Source organism: Eleginops maclovinus, chromosome 6 (genome assembly GCF_036324505.1).
Source record: "Eleginops maclovinus isolate JMC-PN-2008 ecotype Puerto Natales chromosome 6, JC_Emac_rtc_rv5, whole genome shotgun sequence".
NCBI classification, from domain to species: Eukaryota; Metazoa; Chordata; class Actinopteri; order Perciformes; family Eleginopidae; genus Eleginops; species Eleginops maclovinus.
This window is the reverse complement of record NC_086354.1, coordinates 25,391,488-25,406,206: the sequence shown is the minus strand read 5'-3', so window position 1 is coordinate 25,406,206 and position 14,719 is coordinate 25,391,488. Positions and strand designations below refer to the sequence as shown.

At 46.7% G+C, this 14,719-nt stretch overlaps 2 protein-coding genes across 8 annotated transcripts in view; both read left to right on the top strand.

The window, feature by feature from the left end:
• rasal2 (RAS protein activator like 2) overlaps positions 1-14,719 on the top strand; it is a 51,301-nt gene that overhangs the window by 4,522 nt on the left and 32,060 nt on the right. For 2 of the 7 annotated variants that reach the window (XM_063886285.1, XM_063886283.1), the window contains exons 1-2: positions 4,259-5,286; positions 14,533-14,660. In XM_063886285.1, coding sequence (XP_063742355.1) covers positions 4,896-5,286; positions 14,533-14,660 — 519 coding nt within the window. In that variant the 5' untranslated portion in view covers positions 4,259-4,895. Of the gene's footprint in view, positions 1-3,519; positions 3,585-4,253; positions 5,287-14,532; positions 14,661-14,719 lie in introns of those variants that run through there. The other 5 variants (XM_063886293.1, XM_063886288.1, XM_063886284.1 and 2 more) reach the window with 5 other exon arrangements.
• Positions 10,539-13,534, top strand: LOC134865676 (E3 ubiquitin-protein ligase TRIM35-like). Its single transcript, XM_063885339.1, has one exon. It carries the CDS (start codon positions 12,258-12,260, stop codon positions 13,281-13,283), a length of 1,026 nt encoding a protein of 341 aa, XP_063741409.1. The 5' UTR covers positions 10,539-12,257; the 3' UTR covers positions 13,284-13,534.

Here is a 14,719-nt window from a genome sequence, read left to right as displayed (position 1 = left end):
TAAATCGACATCGGCAGGAAAATGCTCCTGCAATTTAAATGAGCTGTACAGGTCTGATGGGGTCTGCAGGTAGACCAGCCAGGTGGGGGTTACAGTAGTCGAGGCTTGAGAGAACCAGGACCTGCGTGGCCTCCTGGGACAGCAGGGGACCGATCCTTGTGATGTTGCTGAGAGTGTTCCTGCAGGATCGGGTTGTAGCAGCGATGTTAGAAGTGAAGGACAGTCGAGCGTTGAGGGTCACGTCCAGGTTCCTTTCAGGTTGAGTCGGGGTAACAGCAGAGGGGTCAGTGTTGATAAAAAGGTCATGGATAGGAGAGTCCTTACTGTGAGAGTCCTTACCTGGAGAGTCCTTACCGTGAGTCCTTACCTGGAGAGTCCTTACCGTGAGTCCTTACCTGGAGAGTCCTTACCTGGAGAGTCCTTACCTGGACAGTCCTTACCGTGAGAGTCCTTACCGTGAGAGTCCTTACCGTGAGAGTACTTACCGTGAGTCCTTACCTGGACAGTCCTTACCTGGAGAGTCCTTACCGTGAGGGTCCTTATCTGGAGAGTCCTTACCGTGAGGGTCCATACCTTTTGACACCGTCTTCGTGTTTCTGGACTCATTACACCCTTTCTGACCCACAGATGTATTGTTTTCTGGCATCACTTCAACATTTTACGGGGAAATCTGCTTTTTGGTTTGAGACAGGGAGACATGTTACCTGGTTTAGACAGAACCCTGGATCTTATAAACAAGATCAGCGCCACAGTCATGCCCTCATACTGTATCATTCTAGAAAAAACCCTGGGGTTAATGCTGGGAAGACTGGTTGCCCAGGTCAGCGGTGGTTTTAAGAGATCCAGTGTTGGTGACTGAAAAGAGAACACTTTGAGCTGCAGCTGCTGCTGGGTCAGAATCACGAGTAGATCTTTGACCCTGGGAGTTGAGTTCAGATCTCTTCGTGTGTCCTCGCCTGAGTTTGAAATTCCTCTCGTGTGTGACCATCGGAGCATTGTGGGAATTTTACCCAGGACTCCTGTCCCTCGGCTGCTCTCTTTTATGGCCGCTGGTTATTTTTAGCCTCGCTGCTGCCGGTCTCTGCGTGCTTCCTGCAGGATGAAGTCGACAGAGTGGCGTCTAATGGAAGCTTCGGTTCCTGTCGTCCTCTTTCACCTGATTAACTTCCTGTTTTTTCTCTCGTGGGGTTTCCTCTCCCGCTGTTGGCTGCAGGCAGGGGCGTTCAAAACATGGTGGGGACACTTTTTTTAATTTAAAAAAGCACTTCTGCAAACAATACATACTTATACTGTATATATGCTTACAGTACTTTATGGACATTAGTGCTGCAGAGCTGTTCTCTTTTCAGTTATTACCAATATTAAATGAGTCAGAAATCGCTCCAAAAAGTGATGAACAGACTGTTCTTATCTCTCCATCAGGTCTCTGGACCCCTCAAAGCTCCACATACTGCGAGTCATTCCCCCATTCACACCTCATTCATGCAGAGCAGCACCACTTGCTCTAGGGAAGTTAACACTCACACACTCACTCACACTCACACACCGTTGGCCATCAGGAGCAACTCAGGGTTCAGTATCTCGCCCAAGGACACATCCACATGTTTACTGCAGGGCTGGGATCCGACCAGCAACCTGCTGGTGGAAAGACGACAGCACCCCCTCGCAGCCACAGTCGCCCTATGGTGGTGATGGGGACATGTCCCCAGCGTCCCCAGTACAAAGGACGCATGTGGCTGCAGGAATGTTTGGGCGTAAAGCCGGGAAGTGTTCTGCATTCCTGATCTGCAGCCGGTCGGATATCCGGAGTCCCAGGTGAAGCTGCAGGTGTGAAGTCAGCTGATCTGAGCGCTGTGGAAGTTCTTCCTGCAGAACCCTGTGTTCTGTTCATGTACAGATATGCAGGAAGTTGAAACCAAACATTCTGCACATGTTTCTGAGGAGGTTTAACAGACGGTACAGCAGATGGTGTTGGGTATCGTGTGTGTGTGTGTGTGTGTGTGTGTGTGTGTGTGTGTGACTATATCTGAGGGATTCATCATTTCTGAAATCTCTCAATCATTGACGGACATATTAAAAACATGTGTTCCAAACAAGGATCAGACATTGCCCTTCTAGTGATTGAAGGCCTGATCTGGTGCTGGCTCTCCCTCACACACACACTCTGAGCAGGAAGTGTGTGTCGGGGTTTTGGATGCCCTCGGTCCTCGCCGAGTGTGTTTGAAAGGAGGACTTGGCACCGGGTCCGGGATCCGGTTTATCCTGTCTGGGTCTGAGCTGTGACCTACATGCTGCCTCCTGATCCAATATAGAGGCAGACATGCGGGTCGTCTGTCACTGCCAACAGGAAGCAGAGGAGGAAGGAACAGGAAGTGGTTTCAAAATAAAATAATGAGTCTGTTGTAACATCACATATTCTGCTTCATATGAAATAAAACTATGGCAAAAAACCTTTGAGAAATAAATCTGTTCTACTCACAGCAACATCTGAGTTAGTCTTCTACTCACAGCAACATCTGAGTACTTCTACTCACAGGAACATCTGAGTACTTCTACTCACAGCAACATCTGAGTACTTCTACTCACAGCAACATCTGAGTACTTCTACTCACAGCAACATCTGAGTACTTCTACTCACAGCAACATCTGAGTACTTCTACTCACAGCAACATCTGAGTACTTCTACTCACAGCAACATCTGAGTACTTCTACTCACAGCAACATCTGAGTACTTCTACTCACAGCAACATCTGAGTACTTCTACTCAAGTACCAGATCTGAGTACTTCTACTTTAACTCACAGCAACATCTGAGTACTTCTACTTTAACTCATACTTTTACTTACAGACCTGAGTACTTGTACTTTTACTCACAGGTCTGAGTACTTGTACTCCCTTCGTTGTTCCTTAGTGTAAATCTGGTGTGCTCTGACCGGTGAGCTCCTCTCAGCTGTGCAGGCAGCAGGTAATGAATTATTTAAGAAGAGGAGACCATCGTTCTGTCACAGCAGGACAGTACGGGACATTATGGACATCATGCCTTTATGTGTTTAAGTAAAGCAACTCTTTCTCTCCACAATAATAATAATCCTGATTTATTGAGAACATCAGTGGCAAGCAGAATACACTAGTCATAAAGGATCAGAATTGAAAGAGGAAACCAAACATGCCAGGAGCCAGAACGTCCCTCCATCAACACGTGTTTCAGAGAGGAGATCACGCACTCAGCCGGACAGATTTTCTGACCCGTTTAGAAGTGATTTTTGTTTCAGATTTATTTCGTCTACAGTCCGGATGCTTTGACCTGTGACTTGTCTGCAAACACTTCTTCTATCGGCGTTTGTTTCTGTGAGTGACAGCTGAGAGCCTCTCACGTAAAACCAGACCTCCTGATTTCCATATGAATCATTACTTCCGTCTTCCTCTCGAGGAAGATGAGTTCTGTAACTGGAGCTGACGTCCGTGACGCTCCCTGTGGGACACCGCCTGTTTAAAGCCCCTGGGCTACAGAGGGGTGGGGGGTCTTTCTTTAATGCTAATGAATATTTATAAAGAGAGACCTGCTGGAGCTCTGACCCACTGCTGGTAGGTCTGAGTATTCACCGCTTTAAGTTTCCCAACATGCCAAACTTAGTGGTTTAGTGATTTATTTTATATGTGTATGATCTTAGGGTTAATTTCAGAGGACTTTTACTTTGAAAATGCACGATAGAAAGTCATGATATGTCTGGGTGACGCTTTGAGGCGCTCTGCTTCATTATCAAATGTACCTAATTATTCACACTGTTACATTTCCTCAGATAAAGTCTGGATTCTGCTTTTTCTTTGTTCCAATTTCTACAGAAATACGACTTAAATGTAGTCAGAATAATGTTTTCATTGAAAGAGTCACAATACTGTAGACAGGTAAAATTCCTAAAAAGTCCGAAAACTGAAAAAAGTTGAATTTCCCCCAAAATAAATCTGAGAAACAAAAAAGATTTCTGAAAAAAAATTCTGATTTTTAAAACAAATCTGAAAGAAGTCAGGATTCTCCCAAAAATTGAATTCCACAAAAAAAATGAGCTCTGAGAAAAAAATCATAGAATTCTGCAAAAAGATCCAATGCAGATGGCCGCTTTATACTAAACATTTATTATTTCACGTGTTATTTATTCAGCTAACGTGACTTAGGTGATGCATCGAAACAGGGTTCAGGATCCTGTGTGTGGAGGGGGCGTGGCGTTAAGCATCTCGCCGTGTTACGTCTCTGAACTACAGACCCTTATGAGTTATTCTACCCGTCCTCATGAAGGAACGAACAGCGACTGAAGTGTGCAGCGGTTTCAGTTTCTGTGTTTAGGGGAAACCACAGTCTGTTGCTCCACTGTCAGCTCACACCTGATTGGCTGCTCTCTCTCCGTGCTACACTGCACTTCCTGTCAGGAAGACGAGTCACCGCCTGCCCGTCGAAAAAGAACTCAAGCTCACGTCGACATTGAAGACAGAACCGACCCGAAGACTGAGCAGAGACGTTCTGTTAGAGGAACTGTCCGTCAGAGACGTTCTGTTAGAGGAACTGTCCGTCAGAGACGTTCTGTTAGAGGACCCAGAGATGTTCTGTTAGAGGACCCAGAGATGTTCTGTTAGAGGACCCAGAGATGTTCTGTTAGAGGAACCTGCAGTCAGAGACATTCTGTTAGAGGACCCAGAGACATTCTGTTAGAGGACCCAGAGATGTTCTGTTAGAGGAACCGGCAGTCAGAGACATTCTGTTAGAGGACCCAGAGACATTCTGTTAGAGGACCCAGAGATGTTCTGTTAGAGGACCCAGAGATGTTCTGTTAGAGGACCCAGCTGTCAGGAGGCCTCCATCTGCTGCTGCTGCTGCCGGGGGAAGTGTAAGTGTGCCGGACCATGAGTCGCAGCCCCCCTGAGGGTCCGCACAAGGCGGCCTCTTACCGCTGGAACCTCAGGAGGCCCGGGCAGCGGCCCGCCACCCCTCCAGCCCCCCAGCAGTCATTGGACCGTTACCAGTGGAGGACATCTGCTCACCTGGCACCAGCACAGACGGCCGCCCCCCAGGGCAAGGGTCACCGGCGCATGCTAAGCCTCCCGAGGTTCACAACCCGCCATGAGTCCCCCCCACGCCAGAACCAGGACCAGGGGAGGCGCAGGACCCTGCCCTACCTGAGGTCTGCATCTGAGCCCGGTGCAGACAGAAAGTCGCAGAGACCCGTCAGCAGCTTCCTGTCGTCGGTGTCCCGCAGGATCAGCAGAATCCTGGGAGCTGAAGCTGGAGAGTCCGGTAGGAGAGAAACTGTTCATCAGAATCAGAACTCCTTTAGCGGTCCCGCAGCAGGGCATTATGTTATTAACAGCAGAACTCAAGATAATATGAGGAGCAGTATGCTATTAATAACAAGTGTCCAGTCTCAGGGTGGACGGGTTCTGTTCCTGTTTCTTTACTCCAGTAGAAGTTCTGACTACTTCTTCCAGCTCTGGTTCTGTATAAGTTCTGTGTTTATCAGTGGAGCATCTCTGTGCAGTTTCACTTTCACTCTTCAGACTCTACTGCCTGTTTAGATATTACCTTTACTGTTGTAGTCAAGACCACCTTAACTGAGACCAAGACCAAGACTTTAAGAGGTCCAGACCGAGTCAAGACCAAGACCAAGACTTTAAGAGGTCCAGACCGAGTCAAGACCAAGACTTTAAGAGGTCCAGACCGAGTCAAGACCAAGACTTTAAGAGGCCCAGACCGAGTCAAGACCAAGACCAAGACTTTAAGAGGTCCAGACCGAGTCAAGACCAAGACTTTAAGAAGTCCAGACCGAGTCAAGACCAAGACTTTAAGAGGTCCAGACCGAGTCAAGACCAAGGCTGGATATATATCCAATTACACAAGGTGCCCTAACGTACCTTCAAAATAAAAGCATAGTATCTTCTTTGACACACTTAAATAAAAACACTTAATAACAGAATTAATAATCCAGTAAACAAATAATGAACTATGGAACAACGATAAAGCAATATATAGCTCCAAGACCAAGACCGAGTCAAGACCAGAGCCAGACCAAGTGTGATCCAACGCTACGTGATACAGTAACATGTGGACGATGCCAGGGTCAGTTTGATCTGAAAGACACAGACAGTCAGCTTCATCCTCTTTATTCAGAAAGCGGGACTGAGATCTTAATCTGAAACATCGGAATATAAATCAGAAGGTCTTCCAAGTGTCCTGAAAGGTTGGACCTGGTCCCAGCCGTCTCTCTGAGGGCCCTGTTACAGTACACCCCGAGTGTTTGTGGTCTTCACTTCCAGACCGTCTGAGTGTGTGGGAACGGGGGACGGGGAGTCAGAGAAGCAACGTTATTGGTCCCATTTGTCCCAATTCACAGAGGTGGTCTAGACCAGTCTTGACATAAAATTTTGAATCCTTTAGGTCCGAGACCGACTCTAAGAAGTGGTCTCAGGTGAGGGTTCAAGATGATGCCTGAAACTACTGTCAAAAAAGACTTCCTTGCGACTCCTCTCCCTGAGAGATGATTTGCAGTTATATTACAAACTGTGTTTTACAATACTCTGACATATTGTCTACAGATATAGCAAACCTAATCAGCAAATGCTGAACGCCTTTCTCAAAATATTGCGATGTTTCAATAGATTTATAGTAAACTTTGTGTCGAACATTTTCAGACCTTAACATCTGAAACTCTAGAAATATATCCAACCAGATGTTTTCTCATTGTTGTCTAAATGTATTTGAGTGTAAAGAGCATTGTGGTCCTCGAACACTCACAGATATTGGGAGTTGTGAGCATCCATTTGTCTTTTTTTTGAGCGTGTTTTAGTTTAATACATCAGGAATTCCCAGGATAAGTAATGCTGTGGTTTTCCAACATGGGTATTTGAGCTGGTGAGACGCAGACAGATGTTTAGAGGATCCTCTTCAGTGTGTGTGTGTCTCTGCAGAGCTCTAATCTGAGCTGTAGAGCGTCCTCTGGCTCTGTGCCGCTGAAACACTTCAGTCAGAGAGTCTGAAGGTTAACCCGTGCTCACTGAGAACGCCGCATGTTGTGCAGACGTAATATTCCCACCCAGACAATAGTGTGTGTGTGTGTGTGTGTGTGTGTGTGTGTGTGTGTGTGTGTGTGTGTGTGTGTGTGTGTGTGTGTGTGTGTGTGTGTGTGTGTGTGTGTGTGTGTGTGTGTGTGTGTGTGTGTGTGTGTGTGTGTGTGTGTGTGTGTGTGTGTGTGTGTGTGTGTGTGTGATTTACTTTATTGATCCTAATCCCGGAAGTGTTGTCCTCACAGCAGCAGGTAAACAAGGCATTTCACCAAAGAGTAGAAAATAAACGTCTCAAAATAGAAAATGAAACAGAACTAAAAAGTACGATCTATATCTGAAGACTAAAGACTTAGAGAGCAACACATTAATATAAACAGATCCAGAAGTTCTCCTCCTTTCTGGGCCACTTTTAAAATGACCAGGTCCGAATGATCTACCTGTAAGGATACTTTATATAAGGTTAGTCTTTGCAGCAGGTATCAGGGTCTCTGCCCCCTCAAAATGCAGATTTCCCCCTGAAATGTAAAAGTGCTGCCAGGAAACAATCTGTCTGCTGGTCAGAAAGGGTTTAATGAGTCCAGAGATATGGAGATGGGGTCAGGTGTCTGGTCAGACGGCAGAGACAGCTTACGGAGAGTAAATATGGGATGGATGTCTGGTGGGTCTGCGGGGACGAGTGGCAGGCAGCAGGCTGACACTGAGACTGAGATTTCTGATCCTTTCTTTTACTCTCCTTTTTTCTGGAGAGGAAGTAAAGGAACCAGAGCTCTGGATTTATTTGTTGTTGGAGGTGCGATATCTGACTCAGCAGCTTTAAGACGTGAAGACACTTTTATTTTACACTTCACTCTGATGCAGGATTTACACTTGAGAGTGGGCGGGGCTTAATTTAGACAGGAAGTGACGTCAGCGCCTCATGCTGTATTCTTCCAGAGAAAGCCCGGACTTTATTTCATTAATATTGATATTTACAAATCATTATATATCAAGGAGTTTACAGACAGAAAGTCCTATTGAAGCCTGGCCTTTATACTGTTTCCTACCAGTGATTCACCCCCCCTGTAGATCCCTGACATTGGGACAGCATTGGGACAGCATTGGGACAGCAGTGGGACAGCAGTGGGACAGCACTGGGACAGCACTGGGACAGCAGTGGGACAGCACTGGGACAGCAGTGGGACAGCAGTGGGACAGCAGTGGGACAGCACTGGGACAGCAGTGGGACAGCACTGGGACAGCACTGGGACAGCAGTGGGACAGCACTGGGACAGCAGTGGGACAGCAGTGGGACAGCACTGGGACAGCAGTGGGACAGCAGTGGGACAGCAGTGGGACAGCACTGGGACAGCACTGGGACAGCAGTGGGACAGCAGTGGGACAGCAGTGGCTCGGTCTCTTAAAGCTGCTGGTTTTTATATACTTATTTATTTATGGGAACAGCTTGTTGATCGTCAGAGTCTGCAGCGAACAGAGAGGTAGTCTCAGCGTCTGCAGCAGGCCCACTGCATGCTGGGTAGTTAAAACCATAGAGCTCTCACGTCTCTATTCACACACACACACACACACACACACACCAAAACCTTATTCACCCTCCAGCTCTCACACTGAGTTTCCGTGTGAAAATAAACAGCCACTGCTAATTGGAGGCGTGTGTGTGTGTGTGTGTGTGTGTGTGTGTGTGTGTGTGTGTGTGTGTGTGTGTGTGTGTGTGTGTGTGTGTGTGTGTGTGTGTGTGTGTGTGTGTGTGTGTGTGTGTGTGTGTGTGTGTGTGTGTGTGTGTGTGTGTGTGTGTGTGTGTGTGTGTGTGTGTGTGTGTGTGTGTGTGTGTGTGTGTCCTGCATACTGAAGGAGTTTTGTTGTGCGTCTTCCTTTTGTATGTAGATTGACCTTTCACAATAAAAGCTCCCACAGTAACAAAGAGAGCTCAGTAACCCTTCAGGGGTGCTGGGGGTGGGAAAGTAGACCCCCCCCCCCCCACACACACACACACACACACACACACACACACACACACAGGCAGACACTTGGTGTGTCAGTGCTGCGGTCTTCTGCTCTCTCCAGTGCACTCATTAGAAACTGTGTGTGGATACAACATGGACCCTCCTCCCTGCGGACCGGAGGGAAGCTGTCCATGAGTTTCAGTGTGAAGCCCCCCCCCAGTGTCCCTGCTGCTGATAGGCGGAACACTGCTGTCCACCTTTGACCCCTCAGACCCCCCCCCCCCACGCACACACACACACTATGGTTGACACCTGAGTGAGAGGACCAGCTTTAAGATGCAAATGCAGAAAATCCTGCAGACGTTTAAATATTAAAGAGTCCCTGCAGGAGTACAGAGTACACAGAGTACACATCAGAGTACACATCAGAGTACACATCAGAGTACACATCAGAGTACACATCAGAGTAAACATCAGAGTACACATCAGAGTACACATCAGAGTACACATCAGAGTACACAGAGTACACATCAGAGTACACAGAGTACACATCAGAGTACACAGAGTACACATCAGAGTACACATCAGAGTACACATCAGAGTACACAGAGTACACATCAGAGTACACAGAGTACACATCAGAGTACACATCAGAGTACATATCAGAGTACACAGGAGATAAGTGTGTGTGTGTGATCTGCAGGGTCAGTGACACACCCCTCTCTGTTCTCACTGTGGTTTTCACCCCCCCTACTTCCTGTTAAATGGTCCCATCTTGATAAAGCAGTGATGTCATCGCGCTGTGATTGGTGGAGACATCTATATTTACAAGTTGCCCCGGAAAACCAGACCTGTGCAGACAAAGCAGCCTCTGTTCATGTACCTGTGTGTGTGTGTGTGTGTGTGTGTGTGTGTGTGTGTGTGTGTGTGTGTGTGTGTGTGTGTGTGTGTGTGTGTGTGTGTGTGTGTGTGTGTGTGTGTGTGTGTGTGTGTGTGTGTGTGTGTGTGTGTGTGTGTGTGTGTGTGTGTGTGGACAGGTGGCAGACTCTCAGACATTCCCAGTGGAGGTTTGGCTGGAGTCGAGTTTCTCTCACTAGATGCTTCTCGTGCCTCTGAAGCTGCCACAGCCATGTTTATGTTTTTAAATGCGTGTGTGTGTGTGTGTGTGTGTGTGTGTGTGTGTGTGGGTTCAGGTACGGCGGTGTTGCGTAACACAGCAGCAGCAACTTCCTATCTCTGTGCAAACCGTCCAATCGGTGCTTTGCTCTGCTTCCCGTGGACCCTCCCCCCTCAGCAGTGAGCAGGTGTTTCTCCCTCAGGTCTGGGGGGGGGTTTCTGCCTCTCCCTCTGACGGGGGTGATTTAGTATGCAGACCGAAATAGTTTGCTGAGTGTGTGTGTGTGTGTGTGTGTGTGTCGCTGACACACACACACACACACACACACACACACACACACACACACACACACACACGTTTGGAGCCACAGCGCCCCCTGCAGTCTCTGCGCTGTCTGTAAATGCAGGAAAGAGATGACCAGATCAGCAGCTGCCCATCCTAACCTTTGAGTTGAATAATTATGGAATGGGTTTGTAAACTCGTGAAGTCAGACAATCTGTATGTATTTATTCTATATCTTACTTTAAATATGATTATAACCCTGTATCTTATATTTCTACTTCAGTTGCAGTATTCTATTTAATTGAGTGCATCATATTTAGTGTGTATGAGTGTACTCCAGAGAGGAGCACTACATCAGGTACTGAATTAGTGCTTGAACTTCGGGTCAATATGTTCTTTGAATTTGGCATTTTTTCTCTTGCTGACATTTTTTAGTTTTGTTCATGAGGTCTTGAATTATTTTTGATGCACCTTTGGGGGATGATGACAGAATCATGTCCTTGTGTGTGTAACCGGTGGACTTTGGTATTCTCTGCGTTGTGTGTTGATTAATACGCTGCAGGCCATTAATGTCTTTGGAGGCGATCTCCGTTTATTTCTGACGGCGAAAAGGGGAACAACAAAATCCTTTCGTCAATCACACTTGTGTACTTCAAGCCTCTACGCAAATCAAACAACACAGGAATATGTTAGAATATGACACAGCGAGTCAAAGCTGTAACACAAATTCCATAAACCTAGCTTCACAGCGGAAGTTACTACAACCACAATGTGGCTTACCTCTCCCATGTAGTACAACAGCAAAAGGGCAGAGGTAGCGTGGGAAACACCCCTTTATAGGAGGGTAACCCCCAAAAGTGGACGTAGGGGTACATGAGTTGAGTCTCACTAGTTCCTCATGTCAGGTTAAAACACAGATTTTGGGTAATTATAACACTGAATATGACTGAATATTACTGCTATAATCACATGTACATAATGACAACAACGTTTTGGAATGAATATGTATAGCAATATACATCTGATATCATAGTTTAAATGTTCCAATGTCCTTAGGTTTTATTTTAGCTTCAGTGTTTTTAGAGTGTACTGTGCAATATGGGGAACATGTTCTCAGAAAAGGACATCACTTAACTGAAATGCAGCCTAACAGCACTGACATCCAGCATCCAAGAGATAGTCTGCTCTGATCACCATGTATGAGCGTTCATGGCTTCATTATTGCACACGTAAAGCCACTATATTTACTAACGCACCGGCCAACTAATAAATCCACTCATCTCTCGAGCTGCAGGCCGTCCGCCCGGGCAGCGGGTCAGTAAACCCACCATTCAACGTTGTTGGGAGGCCGGCGTTTATATGTGTGACTGTAATACAGCTGCCACTCCCGTTCACTTTCACTTCACCAGAAACGTACTGCGCCCGCTGTACTTGTCTCCCGCGCGCTCTACACTGCACGCACCACACAGGTATCTCCCCGCCCCGTCTCTCTCCTGAAGGGATGGACTTCCCTAGCCCGCAGTATGCTACTGTTACAGTATATAGTACAGTGAAGCGTCGGCTGCCATTAAACGTTTGTGGAGTTTTATTTTAGTTGGTATTTTATTTTTTGACCAAGAGATGCTGATTTGAATCCGTTGTTACGAAAAGTTACGGTAGTTCTTGTTTCGGCTGGAGAGAGTTTACCGCTGTATTCACCCTCCACCGGGAAGAAGGGAGGAAGGGAGGCTCGTTCAGCTGCGAGGGAGACTACAGACGGAGTTCCGTCCATCACGGAGTGGGAGTGGGCAGGTTGTGGTTTGGAATTGGACCAGAGTTTCAGGAAAAGACTCAAAGTGAAGTGAGTGTTCAGCCATACTCCGAGAACTCATGGCTTCCAGATTACAGGAAGATCTCAGCTGTCAGAAGTCTCTGCAGCCCTTCCAGGAGAAACTGAAGCTCTTTGAAGAACTTAAAGTGAAGTTTGATCAGACAGCAGGACACATGGCGGTCCAGGCCCGACGCACAGAGCTGCAGATTAAGGAGCAGTTTAAGAAGCTTCACCAGTTTCTAGAAGAGGAAGAGGAGGCCAGGATGGCTGCACTGAGGGAGGAAGAGGAGCAGAAGAGGAGGATGATGGAGGAGAAGATGGAGGCTGTGAGCAGAGAGATAGCAGCTCTTTCACTCACAGTCAGAGCCACAGAGGAGGAGCTGAGAGCTGAAGACGTCTCCTTCATGCTCAACTACAAGGCTGCAGTGGAGAGGCTGCAGCGCCCCCTGCTGGAGGATCCACAGCTGCCCTCAGGGGTTCTGATAGACCAGGCCAAACACCTGGGCAACCTCAGCTTCAACATCTGGAGCAAGATGAAGGACATGGTGTCCTACTCTCCTCTCATCCTGGACCCAAACACTGCTGATCCATACCTCATCCTGTCTGAAGATCTGACCAGAGTGACACGAGGAGGGAGACAGGAACTTCCTGATAATCCAGAGAGGCTGGGTTATTACGGCTCTGTCCTGGGCTCTGAGGGCTTTAACTCAGGGACTCACAGCTGGGACGTCCAGGTTGGAGACAATCAAGACTGGGAACTTGGTGTGTTACCAGAGTCTGTCCAGAGGAAGGGAGACATATCACCTGGATCATGGAAAATATGGATCGACTTGTATGGTCAATACACAGCATCCTCCCCCTCAGATCAGGACACTGATCTCCCCCTGCAGAAGGAGCTCCAGAGGGTCAGAGTGAGTCTGGACTGGAGCAGAGGAAAGCTGTCCTTCTCTGATCCTGACACTAACACACATATACACACCTTCACACACACTTTCACTGAGAGGATGTTTCCGTACTTTTACACTACGGAGGAACTGAAGGTGTTACCACTGAAGGTCTGTGTGGATGTGGAACAGCAGGATTAGATCTGGGATGAAAAGAAAACCACATATGTTTCCAGGTGGGAACAAATAAATGTATACTTAAAAGGAAATCACATAAATGTAAAAGAGTTAACATCTGAATATAGTAATGACATCAAACCGCGGGTCACCTGGAGATAACATGTTTGAGAAACGTAGGAGAGCTTTTCAAAATCTGTGGTGTGTGTTCTTTCAGCTTAAAGACATTCTCTGTACATTAAAGTTCCTGGAATAAAGAATTGGCTCATCGTAAAGCGTGTGTTTATTTGAGCTTAAAGATGCTGGCAATGTGTGTCTGATAAACAATGCTGCTCTTTTCTGTAACTCTTATGGGATGCAGCTCCATTGTTTCTCTACAGAGAGTGATTAAATAAGATGTTTCAGGGTGGATATTCTCAGTAAAATGAGGGAAAAGCAACTCCTTCAACATGTACTGCATTTCTTCAGTGTCCAGAAAAAAGTCTGAATTCTTAGATTTCCTAAAAAAGTCCAAAAGTTGAGATTTTCTGAAAAAAAATCAGATTTTCAAAAGAAATGAAAGTAAAAAATGTTCGTGATTTTCATAAGTCAGACATTTTTTATTTTCAGAATAAAAAAGAAAGTTGAGATTTTTCAAAAACAGTCAGAATTTGAGTTTAAAAAATGTTCAGCAGAAAATCAGGTATTCAAAGCTGCATGTGCTCAAAGTCTGAATTCTTCTAAAGAAAAAAGTCTGAAATCTTAAATTTGCTGAGAAAGTCAGACAGTTGAGATTTTGAGAATAATTGAAAATATGAATAATTTTGAAATGCTCAGAAAAAAAGAAGAATTCAGACTGCCTGTGCTGCAGCTCCTCTGTTCACCCTCTGTCTGAAAACAGAGCCCAGGCTGCTCTGATTGGTTAGCTGGCCGGCTCTGTTGTGGTTCGTCTACCGCTTAGAGATGTCCCGCCCCTCAACCTATCATGTGCAACGTGTTTGAGCGCTAGCCAATAGGAGCAGGTGTTCCGTAGTGATAGTGAGAACACACAGATTTTAACCTTTGCAGACCATTTACATGCACACAAACCTACAGAACACACAGGGGAGGGAACACCGCAGAATAGGGCCTCTTAAAAGGTGTGTGTGTGTGTGTGTGTGTGTGTGTGTGTGTGTGTGTGTGTGTGTGTGTGTGTGTGTGTGTGTGTGTGTGTGTGTGTGTGTGTGTGTGTGTGTGTGTGTGTGTGTGTGTGTGTGTGTGTGTGCTTTCTCTAACCCGCTGTGTCTCCTCTCAGATGTTAAAGGCCCTCCGGCTCACCGCTTCTCCTGCGGTCAGAGTCCGTACAGCGACACGGTCTCCTGGGAGAGGAAGTTCTGCATCCTGACGGACAGCCAGCTCATCCTGCTCCACAGAGACGACGAGGTCAGAGCTGCAGCTGTTTAACACGTGTATACTGTATGTGTGTATTTATATGTGTATAT

Excerpts from the sequence above, each read along its gene's own strand:
- LOC134865676 (XM_063885339.1), top strand. The coding sequence starts at position 12,258 with ATGGCTTCCAGATTACAGGAAGATCTCAGCTGTCAGAAGTCTCTGCAG.